Genomic DNA, 23,000 nt, shown 5'->3' with positions numbered 1-23,000 from the left:
ATTTGGAATAGCTCAACTGGAATTCCATCACCTCCACTAGTTTTGTTCGTAGTGATGCTTTCTAAGGCCCACTTGACTTCACATTCCAGGATGTCTGGCTCTAGGTGAGTGATCACACCATCGTGATTATCTTGAACATGAAGATCTTTTTTGTACAGTTCTTCTGTGTATTCTTGCCACCTCTTCTTAATATCTTCTGCTTCTGTTAGGTCCATACCATTTCTGTCCTTTATCGAGCCCATCTTTGCATGAAATATTCCCTTGGTACCTCTAATTTTCTTGAAGAGATCTCTAGTGTTTCCCATTCTGTTGTTTTCCTCTATTTCTTTGCATTGATCGCTGAGGAAGGCTTTCTTATCTCTCCTTGCTATTCTTTGGAACTCTGCATTCAAATGGGTATATCTTTCCTTTTCTCCTTTGCTTTTTGCTTCTCTTCTTTTCACAGCTATTTGTAAGGCCTCCCCAGACAGCCATTTTGCTTTTTTGCATTTCTTTTTCTTGGGGATGGTCTTGATTCTTGTCTCCTGTACAATGTCACAAACCTCCATCCATAGTTCATCAGGCACTCTATCAGATCTAGTCCCTTAAATCTATTTCTCACTTCCATTGTATAATCATAAGGGATTTCATTTAGGTCATACCTCAATGGTCTAGTGGTTTTCTCCACTTTCTTCCATTTCAGTCTAAATTTGGTTCATGATGAGCCACAGTCAGCTCCCGGTCTTGTTTTTGCTGACTGTATAGAGCTTCTCTATCTTTGGCTGCAAAGAATATAATCAATCTGATTTCAGTGTCGACCGTCTGGTGCTGTCCATGTGTAAAGTCTCCTCTTGTGTTGTTGGAAGAGGGTGTTTGCTATGACCAGTGCTTTCTCTTGGCAGAACTCTATTAGCCTTTGCCCTGCTTCATTCTGTACTCCAAGGCCAAATTTGCCTGTTACTCCAGGTCTTTCCTGACTTCCTACTTTTGCATTCCCGTCGCCTGTAATGAAAAGGACATCTTTTTTGGGTGTTAATTCTAAAAGGTCTTGTAGGTCTTCATAGAACTGTTCAACTTCAGCTTCTTTGGCGTTACTGGTCAGGGCATAGTCAAATAAATGCTCTTATTTCCAGAGCTTTGTTCAACAACAACAAAAAAAACCCTGAAAACCTCCTGGGAACTGAGGGTACAGAGGGAAATAATGTATGAGTAGTTTTTTGTGTGAGAAACTACCTCACCTCACCCTCCACGCCACTCCCAGGACTGCTTGTCAACACAGAGTTTCCCTTTATTGTTAGGGACTTCCTTCTCAGAAGGATATATTTTATGGCAACAACTTCTTTTACTTGCTAGAAAGTATCCATGTATTTTTTACAAGAGGACTTTTTTATGGTGTTAATATCTGCTTTGTAGGTCTTAGACCACCAAATTGGATACTGGATCTCTCAGTGAATGCATGGTTACTATATACTAGTGTATGCTAACATCTCTGTGCGTGCTAAGTCACTTCAGTCGTGTCTGACTCTTGCGACCCCATAGACTGTAGCCCACCAGGCTCCTCTGTCCATGGGATTTGCCAAGTAAGAATACTGGCATGGGTTGCCATTTCCTTCTCCAGGGGATCTTTCTGACTGAGGCAGTGGACCCTCATCTCTTTTGTCTCCCGCATTAGCATTGGCAGGCAGGATCTTTCCCACTAGCGCCACCTGGCAAGCCCCAGGAGAGTTACTCTAATATGAAGGGTTTTTTTTTCCCCTTGCATTACTTCCTCTGGAAAATCATCATCCTTTCGGTCACACTTGCCTCATTTATGCCCATGAACGTGCCCTCACTGAGTTCCTCTGACTGCATATGTTGGGTCTTCAGGGACAGCAGTGTCAGCTTGCCCTCGTCAGCTGTTTCTTCTGTAACTCCATTAATGTTTGATTTGAATTTCACTTCCAGTGTTCACTTCCTTTTTCCTTTGCTGTACTTTAATTTTTGTTGGCCAACTTACTCTTTTGATTATCCATTTTTGTCCAGTATCACCTGAGTTTACCACTGGAGACAGGGAATCAACACAGCTACACACTTTTGCCATGTGAACCGAATAACAGATGTATAGTGACCAATCATGACAGACTTAGAAAAAACTGATGTGGTGAAATCATTGGTTATGATTCACATCTGTTATTTACATCCTGATTTGTAGGCTGAAGAGCTAGTAGGGAAGCTTGGCTATACAATTACTTTCAGTTAATATCGGGTAACAGAAATTGAATCCCACTGTTGGGGACTGGTATTATTTGACTAAATTATGGTAACTAAAATCATGCATATTGGGACAAAGCTAAGAGAAGACTGACTATATATAAAATCACTAAAAATAAGTAGTAGATTCATTGCCACTGTAATGAATACTGACCCCAAAACTCTTAAAACATCCCAACTCTTTTCTAATAAGAATGTTTTATTGGGCCAGCTGAAGGACAATTTGTGTCAAATACATTAACAGCTTTCCCTTGAAATATAGACCACAATAAAAGCCGGTATATAAAAGGGTAGATATTTAAAATAAATAAATAAAATCATTGAATAACTAGGGAAAATACAGGTGAATTAAATTGCATCAAGCATCTGGAAGAACCAGGATTTCCAAATTTCACACATTTTATGACATAAACAATATGCTTATTTTTGTGTGTGTTTGTGTATTCGGAAGTAAAATAAAAAGACAAGAACAAAGAATACCACCAGTAGTATATGAGAATGTCTGTTTTCTAAAACTCCTGTTAGTATATGATGTTGAAAATAAAGACATTTTTTTGTTAATTTTATAGGCCCCCCAAATAACTAATATTAGGTTATTTAATGTCAATATTACTTACTTTAATAATTAAATATAGAGATTTAAATCAGAGATTTAACTTATTTGAAACAATTAATAATATAAATGTGTGTGTGTGTGTGTGTGTGTGTGTGCTCAGCCATATCTGACTCTTTTGAAACTCCATGGACTATATAGCCTACCAAGCTCCTCTGTCCATGGAATTTTCCAGGCAAGAATACTGGAATGGGTTGCCATTTCCTACTACAGGCTGTCTTCCTGACCTAGGGATCAAATCCATGTCTGTTGTGTTTCCTGCATTGGCAGGCAGATTCTTTACCACTGCGCTACCAATAAATAATTTGCTTAATATTTACTATTGGAATATTTGTTATGCTTGTTTTCTTTTTAAAAAAGTTTTTTATTGCAGTTTAGTTGATTTATTACAGTGTTGTGTTAGTTTCAGGAGTATAGAAGGGGTGAATCAATTATACATATGCATATATCCACTCTTTTTTAGATTCTTTTCACATGTAGGCTATTACAGAGTATTGGGTAGAGTTCCCTGTGCTATATATACAGGGAAGGTTCTTATTAGTTATCGATTACTAGTTATCTATTATTAGTTATTAATTACCAATTACTGAAAACCTTTTTTTCTTGCTAGCTATGTTTTTTTCCTTAATTATATATTATTTTTTTGCATTTATAAACTGATAATTATTTACTGGAAATGTATATACTCTTTTTATTATGTTAAATACATTAAACTTTTGGAGGTGGGCTCATATTTTCTGTAATAATTTTTCTAAGTTTGCTTTCATTGTTTGATGTATGTAGGATTCATTTTATTAAGTCCTCTTGTAATCTGTTTTTTAGCGGGGAAAGAAAACCCAAAATTGATTTGTTTAGAACTTGCATTGCTGCTATTCCAAGGCTGATTCCTGATGGTATGAGCAGAACTGACCTGATTGAACTGTTAGCAAGGTAAATGAGAATTCCTGTTTGTGAGTTTAACTTTTATGTCATTCAGTCTTTTTAAATTTCTAAAGCATCCCATTACTATTATCACTAAAAAAAGTAGTGATAAAGACATTTTTAGTCCGTGGATAACTCTCTAAACTCCCATTTTGTCTTTTGTTTTGTTAACACATTCTCCTTACTCATCTTTTAACTTTTAAAATTCTTCTGGGTTCCCCTATAAATCCTATTTTTAAATTCCTTGCCTTTCCATCTAGTGTTTATTATTTCTTGGGATTTATAGAACATGTTCTGTTAACATATGGACATTATCAGTGTGTGATGACACTCACTAGGCAATTAATTATTGTGTTAATTCCTATAGTCCATTCTTTAGCACCTAAGGTGGTGACCAGGTCTCATTTTCACTTTTGTCTCTTATTGCAGAGCCCATAAAGTTCAAGTTTTTATCTCTTTCCTCACTAGGCTCTATAAAAAGGGTAATTAATATGACATCCAAACTTAAATACCAGTTCCTGGAAGTAATTCTAAGTTGAGGTGATGGCCTTTTGAAAAACTGCTTTGCTGATACATTTGGGGATTCTCTTTAAATAAGGGGCCAGCAGACTTTTTTCTTAAAAGACAAGATAGTGACTGTTTTAAGATTTGTGAGTCACGTGGTCTCTGTCACAGCTGTTCATCTCTGCCATTGTAGTGAAGAAGCAGCCACTTGTTAAGGAGCCTGGCTGGATTTGGCCCTTGAGCCATAGTTTGCTGGCCCTGCCCTAATGGGAAACCAAGCACGAAGACTATCAATGGAGCAGTGATATCTTACCATATTCGAAGATGTTTACTGCTTGCTGAACTCTTACAAGTTAAACTCACAATTGAATAAACAGTTAATAGACTGCTCTAGCAGCCTTTCCCACCTCCCTGGTCACGGAGCATTTCAAACACCTATACACTACCCATCCTCAGCTCTTAAGGGTTGCAGTAGGAGACTGAATGGTATTGGATGAGGAGGAGAACAAAGAGGTGACTTTGAAACTTGGCATCATGAGATAAAGTCATCCCTTCCCACTGTATCTCTTAACTCTTGCTATAAATTAGATAATTTATAATATTTTATAATTTGTAATATTTATAAAATTTATAATATTAAATATTTATAATATTATTCCTTGAGAACACAGTAAACAACTGTCATTCACTTCTGCTCTTACTCCTCCCACCTCAATTTAGTTCACCATTTTGTGGGTGGCAGTCCATATTCCCCACCAAAGTGAAGTTGCATCCGCAAGGGGCAGGGGTGGAGGAGCCGAGTAAAGGAGCAAACATCTAGCCAATGGTTGACACTTTGCTCTGCTATTGACTTTGCTTCTTTCCCCTGTGATACTTAATTTATTTTGGCAGAAAGAAAGATCCCAGTGTCTGCTTATTTTGTCCCTAGCTCCTATCATTTGGAATTGTGATGTCTAAATCTTATTTACTTAGAATAAAGCAAGCAAACAAACAAAGCAAAGATACACTGTAAGTCTGCAGACCTGTCTGCTGTCTCCAGGGAAGGTTCAATAGTTCTTCTGCCATAAATGAGTCAGGCCCCTTTCTCTGCATGGATATATCCCAAGTCACTCAGAGAGGTGTACATTCATGGATTTAAGGAATGTTGAACAACTTTATAGCCAGCAGCATGGAGTTGGTCACTCTCCCTTCCCACAGTCTCTCCTTTGGTGCCACTATCAGAGACACAACACTGGACTGAGACCTTTGATCTGACCCTGTGTGGTATTTCCAATGTGCTGCTGTAACTAACTGCTGCTGCTTCGTGGCTCACTTCCGGGTCTTTGTATTAAACAACTGTAATACATTTTCTCCACAGTCTCATTGTCAGTTGAAGGTTAGCTTAGTGAAGACCAGAACTGAGTTCAGCAGGGTGAAGACTGATATCACACAGCGTTCTTCCTCTATCATTGAGGATAACTCCATCTTTTCAGCTGCCTAAGCATGTAACTGTGGCATATTTTTAAATATCACCTACTTATCTTTATTCATTCAGGCTGTTTCTAACTCTGATACATGTGTCTTGATGGTCAATCATGTAAATAATTCTCTGTAGCCCCAAACAGAAACTCTTACTCATATAGCATTAAATATTAGTAGTTTCATTGCTGCAGCCATCTTTTATGATTTTCTTGTTTATCATTCTCTTTTTTAAGTCCTATCAAAATCCTTTAACTAATATTACATTCCTGTCCTCATATATCTTATTGATGTCTTTAAAAGGTAACTATATATAGCCTCTCCTATAATTTACTTAACATAAATTCTCTTGAAGACTTCATGTGTTACTCTTTTTTTTTTTTTTCATCTTCTTTCTAGGCATACCCCATTTATGAAGTTACAGCTTAATTCTCATTTTCATTTTCAAGAATTATTTCTGTTAAATTCATTCCATCCCGACTTGTATTTTTTCCTTCACAATCAGCCGTCTTATGTTTAACTGTAAGCTCAGCAGCGTGAAAGGAGCAACAGAGATAAACTGTGTCCTTTCCAGTGATAGCATAGGACTAAATCAGTGTGAGCTAGTACTAAGGTATTATATAATTCAGCATAAATTTGATTGATTATAGAATAATATATGGCATTTTAAGGATTAAAGAATTTTTTAAATGTAATTCTGGTTCTGTGTTTTCTAAAGGACAACATTTGTGTTATGATCGAACTTACTATTCTGAATTATCAAACTTACTATTCTGATGCCAACTGATATTAATAGATTGACATGTGAATTTAAATAAACGAATACAGATTAGCATAAGGACAAAATACCGCACAAAAAGTGAACATTGGTTCCTATTTTCTTACTTCTTAAGAACCAATTGAGAGGATGTATTTTTTAAATTCTTAGTTTTAAGTTTTAGATGATAAAGCTCTTTGGAAGGTTTTTGAGGTTTGCTAATGGAATTTTGTTCTTGGTAGGCTCACAATTCATATGGATGAAGAACTTCGTGCTCTGGCTTTCAATACTCTGCAGGCACTAATGCTTGATTTTCCAGATTGGCGTGAGGATGTCCTTTCAGGATTTGTTTATTTTATTGTTCGTGAAGTGACTGATGTCCATCCCACACTTCTTGATAATGCTGTAAAGATGTTGGTACAATTAATAAATCAGTGGAAACAAGCAACCCAAATGCATAACAAAAACCAGGACTCACAGGTACCAGACTCTTTCATGGTGTTCCTCTGTGTATGATCAGTGGCAAATGACTGGTTATGATGTTAAAACATATTGACTTCCTCAAAAATTAGAAGTTTCACTAGTTTTACTTTCTTTCAAAATGTTTGTAACCCCTTAAACAGAACTTTGTTATAGTTTATGTATTAAATATAGAAATTAAATTCTTCCTTTGGTAATAATTAGTTTTCAGTGAACATACAAAGTGAAGGCAATTCTAACTCACATAATAGGCTGTTTCCAATATGTTGAATGCTGGTATAATAAAAAATGTTGATAGCCTTTCAGTTATTTGGTTGTTTATCAAAGGCATCAGTGGTCCCCATTTCACATACACAGTATGTGTGCTTCTTAACTGAAAAAGGTACTCAAATTATTGGTTTGTGAAAATGTAGAAGCCATAGAACCTTGGATATTAGAGCTGGATCATCTAAGCCAACCCAGCTTATCAGTGTTTAGGGAGCCTGCACATCACCATCTCCTAGGTGATGCCACACTGGTGGTCCAAACTTTGAGTACAAAGGATGCCATTCAATCCTTCATTTTCCATATAGAAATGTTGGGCCAATAGTGATTAAGTATCAACTCTAAAGCTTTTTATAAAGTAGCCAGAGAATGATAGAACTTAGGTACGTTGTATATTCATGTGTTTTAGACTGCCAGTTAAATGCTTTTTTCACTATGTGATGTGACATTTTTATAAATTAAATGTTATTTAAATTTCTTGAGCTGAGGCAGACCTGTAGCAGTCATTTTATGATTTGCCTTTACTCTTTACTAATTGTTTTACTGGAATACATACTTTTTTTTTTAACTTGCATTTTATTTTTCAAGCATGGTGTGGTTAATGGAGCCTCTCATCCCCCTCCTCTGGAAAGGAGCCCATATTCCAGTGTATTCCATGTGGTCGAAGGGTTTGCACTCGTCACTCTCTGTAGCAGTCGACCTGCCACTAGGAGATTAGCTGTCAGTGTCCTTAGAGAAATACGGGCTTTATTTGCACTTTTGGAAATACCTAAGGTAAATTTTAGATATTTCATTCAGCTATCTAATGAAAATACTTAAAAAACTATCCTTTTTGTCCATCTTTGTTCCATTTCTGTTTTTACCATGCAGGTATAATTTACTTTTTAACAAGATCTTTTTGAGAGGGTCTAAGCTCACCAACCTGCCTTCTATTCCATTTGTAACAGATAGGGCTAAAGTAAATTTGTAATGTTTATCTAGGTTTGGCTGCTGTTCTTAAACATTCGTAAACTTTAATAGACATGTGATGTCTTTTTTATAGGGTGATGATGAATTAGCCATAGATGTGATGGACAGGCTGAGCCCATCCATTCTTGAGAGCTTCATTCATCTCACTGGGGCCGATCAGGTAACTGTAATGATTTCATGTTATTCAGCAATGTTTTGAAACTTAAGATGTACATACATACATACCTGAGTTTCTTTTACAAATATCATGCATTAGAAAGTATTTGTGAAAATGGTAAAGTGCTTTGAAAATAAAAAATAATTTTTAAAAAGTGGCACTACTTTATGCTATGCTTAGTACTCTTCCCCACAAAAATATAAATATTTTATCTTTGTAAAATTCCAATCTTTCCAATCTAAGAAGTTTCTATTAAATCTGAAGTTGCAATCGACTACTATTTGCTATTGATTATGGCATATAGTATTCTTGACCTGTATAATGCTGGTTAAAGGGCTATCGAAATTTTTTCTGTTGAAATTCAAAGCAAAAAAATTGCATTCTGCATCTTGCAATAAATGTATTTGTTTGCTTTGCCATATAAATTCAAGTGCATGGAGTAAATATGTAATACCTTACGCCCGAGTCATATGTAATTTGGGGCTTCCCTGGTGGCTCAGTGGTAAAGAATCTGCCTGTCAATGTAGGAGATGTGGGTTTGATCCCTGGGTTTGGAAGTTCCCCTAGAGAAGGAAATAGCAACCCACTCCCATGTTCTTGCCTGGAAAATTCCATGGAAAGAGAAGCCTGGTGGGCTGCAGTCCATGGGGTTGCAAGAGAGTCATACACAACTTAGCAGCTAAACAACAGTAACATATGTAATTTCACTCATTAAAATGAAGAAAAATACTTCGTCAACACATACATTACTAAGAAAGCTTATGCTATCTTTCTTAGTTTGGTTTGGGGGAGAAAGGTCATATACCAAGTTTTCAAAACTGATATGAGAATAACTATCAAACTTTACTAATTGAAATTATTTTCTTCCTGTTTTGCAATACCTGCACAAGAGGTTTCTGTACTTTCTACATAACTCTTGACTCTTACAACTCAAAGTTACATGTAACCAAGAGAGATAATAATAAAATTTTAGAAGCCTAAGGTATGGTTATGAATCTGTTCAATTTAAAGAATTCTGTTTTAGATTATTAACCATGAATTGGCCAACAAGAAGAGAAGCGAGTGACTCTCTTCTAGTGCCTAAAGCAGTGCCTGACTGAGAGCAGGTCCTTTGTAAATATCTGTTGAATGATCAAGTGAATCAAGCCTCTGTTCAGTTTTTAAGGCTCCATTTTTTGTTGTCTATTGAATCATAAATAATTTGCTCTGAAGTCTTTATCTCTTCATTTTAAGAGCTTTGACTATTATTGAACAAATATTTGAGAATGTGTAGCTCTGGAGAGGAGCCCATTTTCCAGTCTGTTCCACTTATGCATACATAGTACACAATGGCTTCCCTGATGGCTCAGATGGTAAAGAATCTGCCTGCAGTGTGGAAGACCCAGGTTCGATCCCTGGGTCAGGAAGATCCCCTGGAGAAGGAAATGGCAACCCACTCCAATATTCTTGCCTGGAAAACTCCAGGGACAAAGTAGCCTGGCAGGCTACAGTCCGTGGAGTCGCACAAAGTTGGACATGACTGTGCAACTGACATTTTCACTTGTCTTGCAGTGCACATCAGCATGAAAGTTAATGGTTCATTTTTGAGTTCTCTAGCATCTTGAGTATCCTGTGAATTGCGTATTCATTTAAGAATTACATACGTGGTGATTCTTAACCTTTTTGGTTTATAGATCTTTTTGAGACTAATAAAAATTACAGAATCTCTTCTAGAAAACTGCATGTGCACAAAAACCTTATATGCAATTTCAGGAATTCTCTACCTCCTTAAAGGTATCTCGGACTTCATATTATCCCTGTTTAAGAATCTCTGTTCTAGAAACTACCAGTAGACCATTTTCATAATTTAAAGCAATATATGTGGTAAAACTTACAAAAGTTGTTGAAATGTGCAATAATGAATTTTTTTCTCTGCTTAGACTACTTTGCTGTACTGCCCAAGCTCAATAGATTTACAGACATTAGCAGAGTGGAACTCCTCTCCCATTAGCCACCAGTTTGATGTGATCAGTCCATCACACATATGGATATTTGCACATGTGACCCAAGGCCAAGACCCATGGATTATAAGTCTCTCCAGTTTTTTAAAGCAAGAAAACCTTCCAAAACACTGCCCTACAGCTGTGAGCTATGCTTGGATGTTTGCCTACACAAGGCTGCAGTTGTTATCCCCACAAGTTGATATAAAGTAAGTGATTTTCCTAGTGTAAATTTTACAATATACAGGCTGTCAGCCTTCATAACACATGCACTTGAAAAATTCTACAAATTGGAAATCCCATAAACGACATTTCATAATGTACTAGTGTGTTAAGGAGGACAATGAAAGTTATAAAGGATATAGTCATATAATCCTTTCATTCTTTTTGTATAATTTGGTCTTACAAATTATAATTGTTCATTTACTTATCACACTGATGGGTACATACTTTGTGTTCAATGAATGAATGAATGAGGAGAGAGTCTGAAGATAAATATGGATGTGGGTATAGATAAGTTTGTAGATACAGGGTGGGAAGTGAAGGGAAACGAGTTCAGTGAGTTTCTGAGCATAATAGTAAAGAGTTAAGGGTAATTGACAATGTGACAGAGAGCTGACCATTGCTTTATAAACTGCAGATTATAAAGCCTTAAATTGCAAAGAAAATTTGTTTGAAAAAGCATATATACACTTTTTGGTTTTGTTTTTACTGTTTATATATATGTATACATACATGTTAATTATATATTGATACAGATTCTCAGGTATTGTTTATTGGATGCCTTTTTTTTTTAATGAAGATTGACACTTGCCACCTTGTATAACGTTTACGAATGTATTTAGTCTCCTTTATTTTACCATATTTTAAATGGTAAAATACCCCTCCTACCACCTAAAATACGCTCTCCTACCACCATTCCCTGTATCCACTTTCTGCTCTATTTTTCTTCATCAGACTTAGCACCATTCAACACTTTTATTTCTGTGTTGTATATCTCCCCCAGCACGTATGATGGTGGTGATTTTTTTAAGCAGGTTTTTGTTTTTGTTATTTTACTGCCGTCACAGTGCTTTGAAACTTTTATAAGATACTGAGAAACTATCAATGAATCAATGGCATGGTATGTATTGTTTATCTTAATAGATTATAAGCCTACTGAAGGTGAGGACTAAAACTTAGTATTTTTCCTGTTTTGTTTTGCTCTCAGTTGTTAATCCCAACAGAATTTTCCATTTTGGGGAAGATTTATGGAATTGTTCCAAAATATTTTAGTGGTCTAATCTCTTTCAAGACAGAAATTTGATAGAAGCTTTAAAAATGTAGATATTCTTTGACTCTGCAATTCCAGTTTCAGGAATTTACCCGAGAAAATAATTAAACATGTATTATAATGAAGCATATATTCAAATGTTTAATATTGTGTATAATAGGGAACAATTACTGTTAGCTTAAATATCCAACAGTGAAAGTGTGGCTCTAAAATCAAAATAATCTCTATGATATAACTTATGGTCATCAAAAATGAGGTCATGGAAGTGTATTTATTTACATGAAGGATGTTTCAACATATATGTTAAGTATAAAGAGCAAGTATAAAACAAATGAAATAATATTATTCAGTTTTTATAAGCTAAAAGAGATATATTATACCTTTATACATGTGTCTGAATTGAAGATGTGTAGAAGAATATATGGAGAAGGCAATGGCACCCCACTCCAGTACTCTTGCCTGGAAAATCCCATGGTCAGAGGAGCCTGGTGGGCTGCAGTCCATGGGGTCGCAAAGTATCAGACATGACCAAGCGACTTCACTTTCACTTTTAACTTTCATGCATTGGAGAAGGAAATGGCAACCCACTCCAGTGTTCTTGCCTGGAGAATCCCAGGGACGGGGGAGCCTGGTGGGCTGCCGTCTATGGGGTCGCGCAGAGTAGGACACAACTGAAGCGACTTAGCAGCAGCAGCAGCAGAAGAAGAATCAGATCAGATCAGATCAGATCAGTCGCTCAGTCGTGTCTGACTCTTTGCGACCCTATGAATCACAGCACGCCAGGCCTCCCTGTCCATCACCAACTCCCGGAGTTCACTCAGACTCACATCCATCGAGTCAGTGATGCCATCCAGCCATCTGATCCTCTGTCGTCCCCTTCTCCTCTTGCCCCCAATCCCTCCCAGCATCAGAGTCTTTTCCTTTTTTCTTTTTTTTTTTAAATTTTATTTTATTTTTAAACTTTACATAATTGTATTAGTTTTGCCAAATATCAAAATGAATCCGCCACAGGTATACACGTGTTCCCCATCCTGAACCCTCCTCCCTCCTCCCTCCCCATACCATCCCTCTGGGTCGTCCCAGTGCACTAGCCCCAAGCATCCAGTATCGTGCATCGAACCTGGACTGGCAACTCGTTTCTTACATGATATTTTACATGTTTCAATGCCATTCTCCCAAATCTTCCCACCCTCTCCCTCTCCCACAGAGTCCATAAGACTGTTCTATACATCAGTGTCTCTTTTGCTGTCTCGTACACCGGGTTATTGTTAGCTTTTCCAATGAGTCAACTCTTCGCATGAGGTGGCCAAAGTACTGGAGCTTCAGCTTTAGCATCATTCCTTCCAAAGAAATCCCAGGGCCAATCTCCTTCAGAATGGACTGGTTGGATCTCCTTGCAGTCCAAGGGACTCTCAAGAGTCTTCTCCAACACCACAGTTCAAAAGCATCAATTCTTCGGCGCTCAGCCTTCTTCACAGTCCAACTCTTGCACCAATACATGACCACAGGAAAAACCATAGCCTTGACTAGACGAACCTTTGTTGGCAAAGTAATGTCTCTGCTTTTGAATATGCTATCTAGGTTGGTCATAACTTTCCTTCCAAGGAGTAAACGTCTTTTAATTTCATAGCTGCAGTCACCATCTGTAGTGATTTTGGAGCCCAGAAAAATAAAGTCTGACACTGTGGACACTGTTTCCACTGTTTCCCCATCTATTTCCCATGAAGTGATGGGACCGGATGCCATGATCTTCATTTTCTGAATGTTGAGCTTTAAGCCAACTTTTTCACTCTCCACTTTCACTTTCATCAAGAGGCTTTTTAGTTCCTCTTCACTTTCTGCCATAAGGGTGGTGTCATCTGCATATCTGAGGTTATTGATATTTCTCCTGGCAATCTTGATTCCAGCTTGTGCTTCTTCCAGTCCAGCGTTTCTCATGATGTACTCTGCATATAAGTTAAATAAACAGGGTGACAATACACAGCCTTGACGAACTCCTTTTCCTATTTGGAACCAGTCTGTTGTTCCATGTTCAGTTCTAACTGTTGCTTCCTGACCTGCATACAGATTTCTCAAGAGGCAGATCAGGTGGTCTGGTATTCCCATATCTTTCAGAATTTCCCACAGTTTATTGTGATCCACACAGTCAAAGGCTTTGGCATGGTCAATAAAGCAGAAATAGATGCCTTTCTTGAACTCTCTTGCTTTTTCCATGATCCAGCAGATGTTGGCAATTTGATCTCTGGTTCCTCTGCATTTTCGAAAACCAGCTTGAACATCAGGAAGTTCACGGTTCACATATTGCTGAAGCCTGGCTTGGAGAATTTTGAGCATTACTTTACTAGCATGTGAGATGAGTGCAATTGTGCGGTCGTTTGAGCATTCTTTGACATTGCCTTTCTTTGGGATTGGAATGAAAACTGACCTTTTCCAGTCCTGTGGCCACTGCTGAGTTTTCCAAATTTGCTGGCATATTGAGTGCAGCACTTTCACAGCATCATCTTTCAGGATTTGGAATAGCTCAACTGGAATTCCATCACCTCCACTAGCTTTGTTCATAGTGATGCTTTCTAAGGCCCACTTAACTTCACATTCCAGGATATCTGGCTCTAGGTCAGTGATCACACCATCGTGATTATCTGGGTCGTGAAGATCTTTTTTGTACAGTTCTTCTGTGTATTCTTGCCACTTCTTCTTAATATCTTCTGCTTCTGTTAGGTCCATACCATTTCTGTCCTTTATCGAGCCCATCTTTGCATGAAATGTTCCTTTGGTATCTCTGATTTTCTTGAAGAGATCCCTAGTCTTTCCCATTCTGTTGTTTTCCTCTATTTCTTTGCATTGATCGCTGAAGAAGGCTTTCTTATCTCTTCTGGGTATTCTTTGGAACTCTGCGTTCAGATGTTTATACCTTTCCTTTTCTCCTTTGCTTTTCGCTTCTCTTCTTTTCACAGCTATTTGTAAGGCCTCCCCAGACAGCCATTTTGCTTTTTTGCATTTCTTTTCCATGGGGATGGTCTTGATCCCTGTCTCCTGTACAATGTCACAAACCTCCGTCCATAGTTCATCAGGCACTCTATCTCTCAGATCTAGTCCCTTAAATCTATTTCTCACTTTCACTGTATAATCATAAAGGATTTGATTTAGGTCATACCTGAATGGTCTAGTGGTTTTCCCTACTTTCTTCAATTTAAGTCTGAATTTGGCAATAAGGAGTTCATGGTCTGAGCCACAGTCAGCTCCTGGTCTTGTTTTTGCTGACTAAATAGAGCTTCTCCATCTTTGGCTGCAAAGAATATAATCAATCTGATTTCGGTGTTGACCATCTGGTGATGTCCATGTATAGAGTCTTCTCTTGTGTTGTTGGAAGAGGGTGTTCGTTATGACCAGTGCATTTTCTTGGCAAAACTCTATTAGTCTTTGCCCTGCTTCATTCCGTATTCCAAGGCCAAATTTGCCTGTTACTCCAGGTGTTTCTTGACTTCCTACTTTTGCATTCCAGTCCCCTATAATGAAAAGGACATCAGCTTATTTTGGTGTGGGATTAATGGTGATTTTCATTTTGTTTTCACTTTTTTTCCTCTGCATTGAGTATATATAATAAGTTATCAAATGTGACCTGATAAAATATTAACTGTACCCACAGAAATAATAGATTATGTTAAAATGATCCTATAATGTTTTAACTTTCAATCTTGTATTTTACTCATTATATCTTATTCCACAGGGATTCAGTAGTAGTAATAAATACTTTATGCTAACCATCTCCCCTAAATTGGTAGAAATTTAGCTTTAGTTGGACTTCCCTGGTAACTTAGATGGTAAAGAATCTGCCTGCAACGCAGGAGACCCGAGTTCGATCCCTAGGCCGGGAAGATCCCCTGGAGAAGGGAATGGCCACCCACTCCAGATTCTTGCCCGGAGAACTCCATGGACAGAGGAGCTTTTGTTTAAAAGAAACTTTTAAAAACACATGTTATTTACATCTACCTGTTTTTCTTCTTTTTCTCAGTAGCCCCATCAATGCTAAGAAAGTAAATACTACCACAAGCAGTGACTCATACATTGGCCTGTGGAGAAACTACCTGCTTCTTTGCTGCAGTGCAGCGACCTCCGCAGCATCCTCAACATCTGCGGGTTCTGTGAGGTGTTCTCCGCCTGAGACGCTGGCGTCCACCCCTGATAGTGGCTACAGCATTGATTCTAAAGTAAGTTGTTTAGTTCTGTCATTGAACCCAAATGACAGCATAAAAGGAATGTTTTAAAATTTCTTTTTCAGGACAATAAAGTAACTCGATTGAAAAATGTATTAGTTACATGGACTAATACTGAAAATGGTTCAAGAAATCCCTATTACTATTGCGTTGGCCCAAAAGTTCCTTCAGGTTTTCCATAGGAGCGTATGAAACCCAAACAAACTTTTTGGCCAATCCAATATTTTAATGGATGCTTAGTTGGAACCAATAATATATAACTTTTTCTTTTAGAATTTCCCTAAATTATGTAGTGGGACAAAAACTTGATAAGAACAGTGATATGGTCTCCATGATATGAAATAAAATATTATCAGATGGTTGAAGGAAATTGACAAAACTTAATACTGGGTGTTTAACACTGATGATTCTTTTAGAAGTAGTTTTTTTGTTTTTACTTATTTTTACAGGTCAAAAGAAATAAGCTAAGGGAGGGAGTCAGCCTGTATTACACGATAGTGAGTGTCTGTAAGAAATTCAGAGGCCTGCAAATCCCACTTCTGTTAACAAATTTGTAGTCAGCAAATTCACAGTGACCCTTTAAGATTATGTGCGTTAGAGGTGAATTCTGAAGCACCGTTCATTCTAAAATGTCGTTATTCCCTTGTCTGTGACCAAATATTGCTGAAATGTCATTATTTATTTGAATGTACTATCATTAGTGGCTATTATAAATATAATATCTTTTTTTCAGATTATTGGCATCCCATCCCCTTCATCCTTGTTTAAGCACATAGTTCCAATGATGCGCTCTGAGAGCATGGAAATCACTGAATCCCTTGTTCTAGGTCTTGGCAGGACCAACCCAGGAGCATTTAGGTAATTATCTTTATATGTTTCTGTAGGTAGTAGAATAGTAAATGTGGCTACTTTTTGAGAAGGCAAGGTAGCATACTTATCCAGATAGTTTCATATCAATCCTGACTTTTACCAGCTAGCTAGCCATTTAACATTTAGCAGGTCCTTTAATTTATCTGCACATTTATTTTCTAATTTTGCTTAACATTTACCCTATTTTCTTCAAAGAATGATTATGAAAATCATATATTATACATAAACATGTTCTAGAGATTATCAAATGCCATGTAAAGGTATAATATTTTCCTTCCTGTCTTACATAGTGATTCTGTTGCTTAAAAGTAGTTTTTCTGCTTCTTGTTCAAGAGAGTGGCTATTTTTAAAAGAATTATTTATATACATATTTTATATCATTCTTGATGTTTTTCACAATCATAAAGCAAATTCTTCGTTTTTGCCTGAGTTTCTTCTTTGTTATTGCTGACTAGATCCTGAATTTTAAAAAAATATTTATTTATTTACAGCTGTGCTGGGTCTTTCTTGCTTTGTGCAAGTTTTCTCTAGTTGCGGTGAGCGTGGGCTGCTCTTTGCCTAGTGTCGGCTTCTAACTGCCATGGCTTCTCTCGTTGAGGAGCACAAGCTCTAGCATGTGCAGGCTTCATTGCTGCAGAACGTGGGCTCAGCAGTTGCAGCATGCAGGTTCTAGAGTGCTCACGGTTCAGTAGTTTTGGAGCATGGGCTCAGTTGCTCCATGGCATGTGGAATCTTCCTCGACCAGGGATCGAACCTGTGTCTTTTGCATTGGCAGGCAGATTCTTATCCACCGTGCCACCAGGGAAGTTCTGGATCCTGAATTTTTTCTTTTGAGGTTGTCCTCTATTGATATGGTGTAATGGTTGATGTTTTGTCTCCAAGGTAACATATACAACAGAGAATAGGTTAATAAATCATATCTGTAGGTCTGGATAGCATTCATTATAAATGAAGTGTTGGAAGATTATTTTAGGACAAGTAGATATACTGTTGTGCTAATAGAAAACAATGAGGTACAAAAATTATCTCAGTTTCACAAATCCACATAAATAGAAACAATTCTGAAGCAGATACTTTGAATGTCTGCAGTAGTTTCTATAGACAATGAAATTGCAGATGGATTTTATTTTCTTCTTTTTTTGTGTATTTTCCCAATTTTCTACAGTGAGTACATTTACAATTTAAAATCAGAATATAAGCAAAAAAAGATTATTTTCATGAAGTTCATACCTTTTGATTGATAATTTCATTTGTAAGGACTAATCCTATTGAGATAATCAGAATTGAAGTCAAAGATTAATACATAAAGGTGTTCACTGGACATTATTTAATAGATAAAATTTAATGAGTCAGTAATAACTAAAAATGGTTAGGAAAATTACCATATTCAACCCAATACTAGAGTATTACAAATTAAATAATGGCATGTAGAAGTGCTTATACTAATGTTAATTAAAGATAAAAGGATACTATTTTATGTATGTTAGAGTTTCAACTATGTAAACTATATATGGGTTGTAAATGATTGAACAGGTATTTATCTCTACAAATTAGAATAAGTGGCCTATGCCATTTTTCCTGTTTTTCACATATTCTACAGAGTGTGTGTGTTATTTCACAATCAAAACAAAACAGAGACTTCCTGGCGGTCCAGTGGTTAGGACTGCATGCTTTCACTGCCAAGGACCCAGGTTTGATCCCTGGTCAGGGAACTATGATTCCGTAAAGCCATGTAGTATGACCAAAAAACAAAAAACATACACACAATAAAAATTGTGTTTAAAACAGTAAGATTAGGGTTAACGTTTGTCAGGTTATATCATTATATTAATATTTACATATTTCTACAGGTCAGATTATATGTTTGGCTATTAATTGAAAGAATGTATATTATTTTTCTTGTAGGGAACTAATAGAGGAATTACATCCCATAATTAAAGAAGCGCTTGAACGAAGGCCAGAGGTAAACTGTATTTTTATATCATTAAATATTTATTTGGCAAACACTGAAAATTGGCTTCTATATTCTATATAGTAAAACAAAACTTAGAAATTCAGAAGTAAATAAGTCTAGTGCCATTTTCAACATTTTAAAAACATGTGGAAACCACTACCATCCCCACTCCCCAGGAGGTCTTACTCAGAAACCCATTCTGTAATACAGATGTTAAATTTTCTCTGCCTGAAGTTAGGGTGGTCAGAGTCTAGATCAGAGTCCACTGATCTCTGTAAACGATCAGATAGTTATTTTCATCTTTGTAGGTCATCCTGTCTCTGTTGCAGCGGCTCAGTTTTGCTGCCTAGATGGCTAAATAGGTGGATGTGGCTCTATTACAGTTACAGGCAGCAATGAGCTGGATATGGCCTGAGGGCTGTATTCTGCCAACCCCAGGTCTAGAACCCCACATCTACACGTCAGGTTCTGAGCTACGTTTAGAAATCACAGTTCTTGTGGAACAGATGATGTATAATCTATAATTACAACAATGTATTATGCACACAAATCAAGTAACAGGTAAAGGGTTATATGAGCTACAGAGAAGAAAGCCTTTGGTTCTGCCTGTGGAGTAAGAGAAAGCTTTTTAGTTGAGGTAGTGACATTTGAGGTGAATTTCTGAAGCATATTTCCCCAGTAGACAAGCAAGGGAAAGACATTCTAGGTATAGGGAACAGCGTTTGCAAACTTTACTTTTAAAAAATGTGGACATTGCACGTTTTTCTTTGTAATTGTTATGGGGAAAGTGATGGGATGTGAGGCTGGAAAGCAAGAAAGGAACTATACGTGAAAGGATAAAGCCCCTGATTTCAGCTTTAGCCAATAGACCAGTGGTCCCCAAATGGCAGTAGAATCTGAGAATTAGCCAGACAGCTTGCAAAAATTATAGATTCCTGGGCCTAGCCTATTCAATGAGAATCCCTGGAGTAGAGCCCAGAAATCTATTTTCTTAAGCACCTTAGATGAATCTGATGTAGAACACTGAATTAGAATGCTATTAACAATGGCAATCCTCTGAGGAATTTTAACAAGAGAGGAAGATGACAGTAGCTACTTTGTATGGGGACCTTATGACAGCATCTGTAATTCTTCACTTCCTTTTTTTCTAATTCAGCCCTATGGAGTAGTGATAATTCTCCATTTTGTAATTGATTAGATTTTTGCTTCAAAATAATATGTTGGTTACAGTGCAAGTAGAATTGGAAATAAAATTAAGTGGCAGTATGTATACTAATCAATTTCAGGACAAAAAGTCATCATAGCAAGGGAATAGATATGCACAGTGATGTGTCTGAATGTGCGCTATTTTGAGAGCATTAGACTCACAGTCTTTCTATGAACACAGAATGAAAGCAAATCAACTGAAACTGCAGAAATCCTCAAGCACTGTTAAGAAACCATTTCATTCAGTATGAATTGCAGCAAACTTGTTAAGAGCTCAGAGAAGCAGTAAATTTAACGAACTGGTTATCCACAACTGGCCTGTTTTAGAAGGCAGAAAACTGGGTTGTAGACAAGAAAGTGAAAGACTAATTCTTATTAGTCTCTATTACATCATGAATGAAATGATGAGCTCAAGAAGAAAGTGATACAGGAGATTTATTATATCTTACCATTATATTGGTTCCTGTTAGAAGCAGAATCAAGTTGAGATGTTACGACTATTATTCTAGGCATTAATACTTTGGCCTTAGTAGGACAAACATATTTATTCACACCATAATGATCAAAGGGATTTCTTTTTGCTTGTATTTTTGTGTGTCAGAATTAACTGATAAGTGAAAAATCATGGTATGAGTGAAATCTGTGGGGTTTCTTTAGTCCCCTTTGTGATGTTTTCCCTCTCCTTCTGTCATATTTTTTTTTTTTTTCTGTCATATTATTGGGAGCATCTTAGGGATTCTTTATCATCCAAAGGGAATAGTTTACTGTTTCAGTTCCTCTAAAGTTGTCAGATTAGCAAATCTGACCTAAAGGTAACCATAAAGTAATTATGGACTTAACTCTATTTCTCCCTTCATAAGTTTATTACTATATAAAATGTCATTTGATTTTATTTGTCTTGTTAATTTCAAATTAATCTACACATACCTTTTTGATGTAATAGCCCCTAGACTGTCTGACATCTACCTTGCAGAAGCAAACTAACAAGCCTCCAAACTCGTAAGGCATTCCCAGTATTCCTTCTAAGTTACACCAGCAAATTTTCTGTCAACTTACTTAAAGGACTTTTAATTAGTATCTTTGTTATCTTTGGAATAGAATATGAAACGGCGCAGGCGTCGAGATATTTTACGAGTACAACTGGTACGAATATTTGAACTGCTGGCAGATGCTGGTGTCATTAGTCACAGGTAGGTATTGGATTTTGATTTTTAAAACTTGTAATTTATTAGAGAACATATTTTTTTTCCTCAGAAAATATATAAAAACCGAAAAGTACCTTTGTAACAACAAAAAATCTGCACCACTATAAATATTATTTACTAAAGATGTATCTAATACATTAGCCCATGGCTAAAAAATATATTGAAGAACTACCACTTGTACAGATTGCTTCAGGCAAAGGTTGAGTGGAATGTCCTTGTGATTTTAATATTTCTTGAGATCTAGTAATCTAGGCAGTAAACAGCAAGCTTTTTTTTTCCAGGGATGGGTGTCTGTTTTAACTATGTCTTACCATATTCAAGCTCTGTTTTTTCTAGAGTTGTAAAAATCATGTTATTTAAAGGCTACATGAAAGTTTAGCCTTTCATGTAGGCTAAAAAACTGCAAATTTACTTCAGTCAACTGTTAATCTATTGTGCTTAGAGCAATTATGAAATCCAAAAACATAATTTCTATTTCCATCCTTTACAAATAAAAAACATAAAACCTAAAATTATTGTTGACCCTAAGGCCAGGGCCTTGAGGAAAATTCCATCAGCTTTATGTAGGGAAATAACTGTTTCCCTAGAAACATAATGGTGTTGCCTGACCATTGAAGGAGGGAAAAAATGAATCTGACCATTTCCAGAAAAGATCCTGAGGAAAAAAATATTAATAAGCAAGTATAGTGTTTATTGTTACTTTACCATTTATCCTGATCATTTATTTCTGAGTGCACCTAACACCTTTGATATCGAATGTTTTTCACAAGTGCTTTCAAAATATAGCTTTAATCAAAGAGAATCTAAACCATTGATTTACTATTATAGTAAATGAAAAGCAAATGAAAGAAAAAAGAAGCGTCATTCTTTTTTTTTTCCTTTGTTGCTTCACAAAAATAAAACAATGGAAGTTAGCCAAAATGAATTTGACACTTGCTGAACCTGATGCAAAAAATTAACCTAAAATACATCTAAATATTTTTTCTTTTTTTATTGCTTTTATTGTAATGTTAATAACGCAGTTGCATGTTTTATTTTTGGATTTGTCTTTTTTTTTTTTTGCCCCAAGAGAAATCAAGATAAAGTGAACACTATTATGGACATTTTTTTTTTCCTCGCTTAAGGAAAAAAAGATGAATTCTGGAATGGCCAGGAGGCAGGGCTCTTCGGTTTGTTCAATCAGTTGATCCTCTGTGCCTGGTGCATAGTAGGTACTCAGTTATTCTGAGTCAGCTTACAATCTACCATGTTAGTTTCCCAGCCACTGTGAAGTGTTGACCCAGAGTTTAAAAGCACTCACTTAAGGAATAAAGGAGAGTTTCATCATGAATACATTCAACATATTTTTATAGTCATAGACCGATATTTTTAATATGCTGTACAATCACTGTGGTTCCTTACTCTTATTTTCATGGCTTTAGGATGTTTATAAAAAAAACTATTTGCAGCTATTGAAAGAGCATTTTTACTTTTGGAATCATAAACTTTAGAGGTATTTTCAAATAAATATAACAAGGAAAAGTTAACTAAATTACTATTGGTAAAACACTCTCAAGTACCTACTGGTCACATACTTAATAACTGATGGAACAAGACTGGAATCCAGGATTTGGGACTCTTTCACCAGTGACCTCCTTGCAGTCAGTGGACTCTAGGCCCAGAACCCTGGCCTCAAAGAGAATCTTCCTGTAGAGATTCTTGAAGAAACTTCCAAGGTCTAAAATAGAAGATTAAAAAACCAACAGTCTTACTTGAATTATCTTAAATTTTTGTATCCCCAGTAATAGCAGTAATTTTTGCTGAGAATAGGTACCTGATGGGTATTCGATTGATTATGCTAAAGGCATAATATGTCTATGTAGGACAACTGTGTAAATGTACACAATTAGTCTTTCTTCTTTCTACCTTCTAAACTGATCCTTCCTATTCCCATTGTGTCTCCTTATA

At 36.6% G+C, this 23,000-nt stretch overlaps 1 protein-coding gene across 5 annotated transcripts in view; it reads left to right on the top strand.

Annotated features, from left to right (window-relative positions):
- The window catches only part of FRYL (FRY like transcription coactivator), a 268,832-nt gene that overhangs the window by 176,105 nt on the left and 69,727 nt on the right, over positions 1 to 23,000 (top strand). For all 5 annotated transcript variants that reach the window (XM_070372372.1, XM_070372373.1, XM_070372370.1 and 2 more), the window contains 9 exons: positions 3,665 to 3,772; positions 6,725 to 6,962; positions 7,815 to 8,000; positions 8,269 to 8,355; positions 10,272 to 10,540; positions 15,617 to 15,812; positions 16,552 to 16,676; positions 18,594 to 18,651; positions 20,947 to 21,038. In XM_070372372.1, coding sequence (XP_070228473.1) covers positions 3,665 to 3,772; positions 6,725 to 6,962; positions 7,815 to 8,000; positions 8,269 to 8,355; positions 10,272 to 10,540; positions 15,617 to 15,812; positions 16,552 to 16,676; positions 18,594 to 18,651; positions 20,947 to 21,038 — 1,359 coding nt within the window. The remainder of the gene's footprint in view (positions 1 to 3,664; positions 3,773 to 6,724; positions 6,963 to 7,814; positions 8,001 to 8,268; positions 8,356 to 10,271; positions 10,541 to 15,616; positions 15,813 to 16,551; positions 16,677 to 18,593; positions 18,652 to 20,946; positions 21,039 to 23,000) is intronic.

The sequence above is a fragment of the Bos mutus genome, chromosome 6, assembly GCF_027580195.1.
Source record: "Bos mutus isolate GX-2022 chromosome 6, NWIPB_WYAK_1.1, whole genome shotgun sequence".
NCBI classification, from domain to species: domain Eukaryota; kingdom Metazoa; phylum Chordata; class Mammalia; order Artiodactyla; family Bovidae; genus Bos; species Bos mutus.
Note: the sequence above shows the minus strand (reverse complement) of the source record. Positions and strands in the feature narration are given on the sequence as shown.